Source organism: Zeus faber (assembly GCF_960531495.2).
Source record: "Zeus faber genome assembly, chromosome: 15".
Lineage (NCBI taxonomy): Eukaryota > Metazoa > Chordata > Actinopteri > Zeiformes > Zeidae > Zeus > Zeus faber.
Window position 1 is genome coordinate 20,967,585 of NC_137194.1, and position 7,253 is coordinate 20,974,837.

Genomic DNA, 7,253 nt, shown 5'->3' on the forward strand with positions numbered 1-7,253 from the left:
GCAGCCGATCGGTCTCATTGACTGAGACCGAATTATGTCTTAATTGATTGCTCCACCCGCCACATTCAGTTGCTCTGCTTTCCCACAGTTTGTCGAAGGTTCCAGCTCTTGCCGCAGTGACGCTCGTATCCGCACCCCCCCCCCCCCCCCGAGTCGTTTAAAAGAACCGTTCGACACGAACGAATCGTCCGCGTGTCGTGCATAACTAATATGGTCTCGGGCGACTCGGAGGAAAAACAGGAGAAGCCGGAGCAGTCGGAGGCGGCTCCCTTCAGACGGGCTCTGCTTCCATCCATTTCGTTGATATTTCCGGCGAAGACCCAGGGAAATGAAGCGGCTCCTGCCGATTTGCCGGGGTCTCCGCGCCCTGAGCCAGCCCCAAGCCGGGCGGAGAGCCGGGGTTGTCGGTTCTCAGTGCGGGTTTTGTGGAACCGCGTCCGGCACCAAGGTACGCCGCGTCCTGTAAACGTCAACAAGCGCCGCTGCGATCCGCGCGTCGGGTGGAAATAGATCCGAACTTCAGGCTCTGTCCTGGGTCTTAATGCTGCGGATGTGTTCGTGGGCCGATCGGACCGTACAAATCCTGTTTTCTCCAAAAGGAAAAGCCAATCCTGCGCCCCCCCCCCCCCCCCCCGCCTTTTACAACCGCATTGTTTTATGCAGGAACACGGATAACATATAACATGCACCTCTTTGCACTATAATTAAAAAAAGGGTATTTGCAATTGAAACTAAAATGCCAGATTTGAATCAAATGATTCATGCGGTGGCAGCTGCGGCGGTTCTGGTTCTCGGTGTCCCAGATACCGAGGAGTGACTCGCACGCGACTCAACTTGTGTTATGCAGAAGATAATGACACACTTCATAACCAAAAATAATTCGCAAACAAATGTCAAACATTCTAATAGATAGGTGGCTATAGAGGTGTTTACAGCAGCACGCATCGAAACAGCGGGAAATGGTAATACATCAAAGAAAATAATACAAATGGAATATGCAAAACAAAAAAATGGCAATATGCAATAAACAAATATTAACACAAATGCTTAAAAAATGTCTCTATACAATAAACCTCTGTAAATAGGACATTTTGCAAGTTTGCACACATGTATAGACAATAAAATATATATACTGTGAGATGATTACAAATCCAATCAAAGCATTCATGAAATGTTAATAAGCCGGTCACCCTATCTGAGGCCGCTATTCACTTTTATTTTAGCAGGTATAATGCATAATTGATACCACATTTATTACATGTATATGTATGTTTATTTATACCAAATGCATTTATCTATCTCGTTACAACTTCTTGGGATAAACTTTGGAATATTCATTTTTAAAGATTCATTCAGAAAATGTGCAGAAACACATGCAGAAGTTCTCATTCCATTTTTCCAGCCCCCCTTTGCTTCCCATGAAGGTCTCAATTCATTGATAGGGATTTTTTTTGTTTCATGATTCACTCTCTTCCTCTCATTCACAGCCACAGCCGGGCTTTGGTCTTCTCTTTGACATTGATGGCGTGCTTGTTCGGGGAAGGATGCCAATCCCTGCTGCGAAAAAGGCGTTCCAGAAGCTGGTCAACTCTCAGGGACAATTTGTTGTGCCAGTTGTTTTTGTCACCAACGCAGGGAATTGCCTCCGACAAACAAAAGCTGACCAGCTCGCTCATATCCTGGGAGTACCGGTACGTATAGATCCGAAACCTCCTGAGGAATTATAATGCAGCCTCTCGCCATTATTTCGGTAGACTCCTACAATCTCCTGACGCTCTGTCTCCCACCAGATCAGCCAGGACCAGGTCATCATGTCCCACAGTCCATTGAGGATGTTTAAGAAGTACCATGAGAGATGTGTCCTCGTCTCAGGACAAGGACCGGTCCTGGACATTGCGAAACAGTACACGTTCAATACTTATCGCTTGGTTGCATTTCTTATTCATGATTTGTTTTCTGCTTGAAAATCAGTGACGTTTATTTGTGTCTGACTACCTTTGACCTCAGTTTGGGCTTTGAGAAGGTGGTCAGCATCGACATGCTGAGGGAGTCCTTCCCTCTGCTGGATATGGTGGACCACAATAGGAGACCAAAGCTGCCGGTGAGATAAAAAAAAAAAAAATAGTTATAACAATTGAATAGTTGTTTCCGTTATTCAAAGCTGTTTGTTGTGTTTTGTAACAACACACTTATAGAGCAACGTTTTACAGTTATCTTTTATGGATTATTTTTTTCTCCTTCCAGTCAATTACCGTTGGCAACCTGCCAAAAGTTGAAGGTAAGTGGTTTCGGACATTGTAGTTTCCAGCTTCATCAGAGTACCAGTAATTTATCTCATGCAATCTCAAAGTCAGGTTTGATTTTACAACGTTGTTAAAAATTGAGAATTGATATCATGTCCTATTTCCAGCTGTGATTCTCTTTGGGGAGCCCGTACGATGGGAGACTAACCTGCAGCTGATCATGGATGTTCTCCTGACCAATGGAAACCTCACCGGTGCTCACCAGATCCAGACCCAGCCCCACCTCCCTCTGCTGGCCTGCAACATGGACCTCCTGTGGATGGCTGAAGCGCAGTCTCCACGGTAACCACCATGTGACAACTGAATGTGTCGGAATGCAAGACGTGACTGATCGAATTGGCATTGGCATTCCACTGTATTCCACTATCACAAACAGCAGACATCTCAACTTAACAGTCCCCAGAGCTGCTCTAAACCAGCAAACCTCTTTCTCTCTCTCTCTCTCTCTCTCTCTCTCTCTCTCTCTCTCTCTCTCTCTCTCTCTCTCTCTCTCTCTCTCTCTCTCTCTCTCTCTCTCTCTCTCTCTCTCTCTCTCTCTCTCTCTCTCTCTCTCTCTCTCTCTCTCTCTCTCTCTCCTTTTCTTGCCATCTTTCTCTCACTGCACACCATCAAAGGTTTGGCCATGGGACATTCCTTGTGTGCCTTGAAAACATTTACAAAAAGATAACCGGCCAAGAGATGAAATACGAAGCTCTGATGGGGAAACCCAGTGAGATGACCTACCACTTTGCAGAGTACCTCATCCGGAGCCAGGCCGAGGAGAGGCAGTGGAAGCTTCCCATCACCTCCCTCTATGCCATAGGGTGAGACGCGACTTTCCTGAGAATTTCATTTGAATTAACAACGTAAAACTCGAATTTAAAAAAACTTGAAAATGTGGGGATTTCTCTCCCAACTCTTTTTTTTTTTAACCTAAGCCTTATTTTTCAATAAATAGGAGAACATCTTCAGACGACGTGCTCGCCGAAGAATGTAGTCGTGATTCTGTGACGCCAATGACTCTGGTTGACTCCAAATTACCGAAGAATAAGGTTTAGGTTAAAAAAAAAAACAACCTTTAGGGGAAAGTGTTGAGCCGACACAGCTCAGCACATAATACAAACCACAAGTGTGTTTTTATAATAATAATAATAATAATAATGTAATGACAATAACCTTTCTTTGTATTGCACCTTTCATACACAACATGCAACTCAAAAGTGATCTACATTCATAGAGGGCCATCAAATAGTATAAAAGCAAACAAAAATGGGTAAATGTTATACAAATTTTCAGATTTTAGTAATCTTGAATAATGCCGATCATTCTGCAGTGAATGATTTATACTCAAATAACTCACACTAACCCTCCTTGTTCTGAGTAAAATGTTGCCCCATGCACCAAAAAAGACATATACATAGTGTGATCAATCTACAGTGTGATTGAAAAGGTCACATTTTAATATTTAATACTTTATGCATTCCTCCTTTTGGTTATACTCAGGGATAACCTCATGACCGACATCTACGGGGCCAACCTGTACAACCGCTACCTGGAAAAGCGGGCGAGCGGCAAGAACCTGAAGGCCGTCACCAAGATGATGGCGGCCACGGGCTCCACGGGTTCCGCGGCCACCGTCCCCCAGGAGGAGGTGGAGATGACGGACGGCGCCTGGGAGAGCGAGCTGGCGTCGCCCTCGGCCACGTCCTGCTGCTCCGTCCTGGTCTGCACGGGCGTCTACAAGCCCAGCGGCGAGGTACCGTCCTCGGCCAAGCGCTGCGTCCGGGAGACCACGGTCTTCCACGGCCACCGGGACTTCAGCTTTGACCCGGTGCTGGTGGAGCCGGGACATATCGTGCACGATGTGGCCGATGCCGTCGAGCTCATCTTCCAGAAGGAGAAGTTTGTGCCTCAGTAGGTCCTTTTTTTCGGGGGAAGGATCGATCTTAGTGTGATCTTGTCTGCGGCGGAGCAGATTGAGAAAGTATTCATCCAGAGAGGAAAAAAAAAGCACCATCATCTTCATCTGTAGAAAAAAAACCCCAAAACAAACTGCCGACTTTGTCATTTACAGCGTCTTTAAAAAAAACTGAAGTTTTTTCTGAGAAAAGCCATTGTTTAAATTAACATCTCTTTTTCCTTTCAATTGTTCTTTTATATGGTTTAGCAATAGTCCCTAAGTGGTCGTGTTCTGCACAATTACCCGTTTTCAAGCAATTTGAATTTAAATTACTGCCTTATTCGACAGTGTTTCATATTTTCTTAGATTATGGCAATTGCTTTAGATTGTCATTACAAAGTATCCTATACTATATTTATTATGAGAAACCATCACTTTTTTTATATAGTTATTTGGGTGTTCTTTTATTCTCAAGGTGACTTTTATTATGGTACTTTTATTCATCGTTCACCCATCTAACCTGGTAAAGCTATGCATGATGATGATGATTAAAGTAACTTTTGTACTGTAAGAGCACCTGTTTTCCATTGCAGAGTGCAATACTGTCCATTTTGATTGTACGATCTGTGTGCATTTTGTCTTGTTGTCCATCCCATAACAGTATTTGCACAGAAAAAAGCTTTTCATCCCCATTACCATATCGTCTGTGTACGTGAATCTACACCTGTTTGACTTCAGTTTCTGTTTTACGTAACAGAATTTTGATTGTGGGAGAGTAGTGATTATTAAACCACCCATTTATATTTATATTGTAGATATAAACATGATATTTTTTCATTAGAGGATTAACCACGCATCCATCAATCTGACACATTTGCATTTGTGGATTAAGAAAATGCTAGCCGGCCACAAAGAGAAACGAAAAACATAAACACAGTTTGAGCATTAAGTGAAAAAATAAAAAAACGGTGACCTCATTGCAACAAAAAATAAATCGAAACTTGACTTAACCGATTTTGGTCTCCACATATCTAATTCACTTTTTGAGTTGTTTGATTGATCACAATATAAAAAAGAGTTACTTTTATATAAATAACAAAGGCCAATATACTGTGTGTGTATATATATATATATATATATATATATATATATATATATAAAAGGCCAATTTAAGAAGTTCTTCAACTTATAATTATATTGACCTATCAGTGTCAGAAGAATCTACAACCATCTAGGGGAGCAGTGCCTGTTAAGTAGCTTTTATCTTGATAATGTGCTTGTTGTGCAGGGTATTTGTGGTAGTGATTTCATCTTGAGAAGCGTCCTTTCTAGCTCCTCCGTCCAGAGGAGAGGCGTAGAGCTCTCACTGACCTCAGACATGGTTCCCTGCTGTCTCTCTCTGGGCTATGGCTTCAGCGGGTGCAAAGGGTCGGCCCTAAAGCCCGCGTGCCCAACCGATGTCCAAAGTTTAGCTGTAGTTCTTGACCAGTCTGCGGAGCTACAGTTCACCCGGATCCCGGCGTGAGGGAGGGCCGAGCAGGCGCAGGGTGGCAAGCTGTGGTGGTTGTGCTGGTTGAGGCCAAGAGGAGGACCTGGATGCATCCTGCACGGACAACAAGATGTAAGACGAGGCTTCATGGTCACGATGAGGCTTTACTGTGTAGGCCAAGGATACATGTTCATACAGAACATCCAGTAAAATATAATAAGAAGCAACATTTAAGAAAAATATTGACATACCCTAAGTCACTTAACTTACACAAACTAAGTAGGTAGGCCTACTCATAATGTTACTTATCACTTTTTGTAATTCTTCACATACACCAATCAGCCGCAACATTAAAACCACTCCTAATAACCACATATTGTTTAGCTCCCCTAGTGCCGCCAAAACAGCTCTGACCCATGGAGGCATGGACTCCACAATACCTCTAAAGGTGTCCTGTGGTATCTGCACCAAGAAGTTAGCAGCAGATCATTTAAGTCCTGTAAGTTGAGAGGTGGGGACCCCATGGATGGTTGTTCTTCTTTGGACCACTTTTGGTAGATACTAACCACTGCATACCAGGAAAACCCCACCTTGGAGATGCTCTGACCCGGTCGTCTAGCCATTACAATTTGGTCCTTGTCAAAGTCACTCAGATCCTTACGCTTGCCCATTTTTCCTGCTTCCAACACATCAACTTCAAGAACTGACTGTTCACTTGCTGCCTAATATATCCCGCCCCTTGACAGGCGCCATTGTAACGAGATGAGTAATGTTATTCACTTTACCTGTCAGTGGTTTTAATGTTGTGGCTGTACATTGCTGAACTGTACATTGTTTTTTCCTTTTTCTCTGCATTTTTAGAGGTATGACTTTTTTCTTTTGCACACACCACTGTCTGTTTTCCATTGTGTTCCTTTTCACCCCATGTGTTTGCTTGTGAGGCTTTACTTAATTACTCACTGACTGACATGATTTAATTATTAAGGCCTCTGAGCTACTTTAATAATTACTTACTTCCTGACATCCCCTGCAGTCACTCCATCTTATTGACTGTCAGTTTTAGGATTGTCAATATTAAAAAAAACATGACTGTGAAGCAGTATTCCCAAGTTGAGGACCCAAAGTTGAACCCAAACCTGCAAGACATCACATCAGAACATGTTTTGCAGATTTGTAGAACAGTACTAAATCTATACTGAACAAATGGTTATTCTTTCCAAACAATAAGGTTAATGCACACTCATAAACAACCAAACTGTGTCACTGTTCAGGGTTGTTCGTGATGCCGTATTGCTGCGCCGTACTGTCGTATACTGTGCTGTATTATCCCAAACACTACCTCACACTATTCACATTCACATGCCACTTTAGTTCACATGCCACTTTAATTGCACATATCTGTATATACATAGGCATATTCCCTCTATCTATTCCATTTTATTTCATTTTATTTTTATCGTATTTTATTCTATATATTTTTATCTTATTCTATAAGTATTCAACTTACTGTATTACGTTTTAGGAGTCAGTTAGTCGGTCTATTAGAAAGGAATTTTTTACTTTTATTTTTTTCCTAGGACAT

General features: G+C 42.6%; 1 protein-coding gene across 1 annotated transcript; it reads left to right on the top strand.

The window, feature by feature from the left end:
- The first annotated feature begins 263 nt into the window (after positions 1 to 263).
- On the top strand, positions 264 to 5,188 carry LOC307241749 (haloacid dehalogenase-like hydrolase domain-containing 5). The gene is made up of 8 exons (XM_080015968.1): positions 264 to 448; positions 1,488 to 1,691; positions 1,791 to 1,903; positions 2,008 to 2,101; positions 2,245 to 2,278; positions 2,411 to 2,585; positions 2,918 to 3,106; positions 3,786 to 5,188. Exons 1-8 carry the CDS (start codon positions 329 to 331, stop codon positions 4,198 to 4,200), a joined length of 1,344 nt encoding a protein of 447 aa, XP_079872094.1. The 5' UTR covers positions 264 to 328; the 3' UTR covers positions 4,201 to 5,188.
- The last annotated feature ends 2,065 nt before the right edge of the window (positions 5,189 to 7,253 follow it).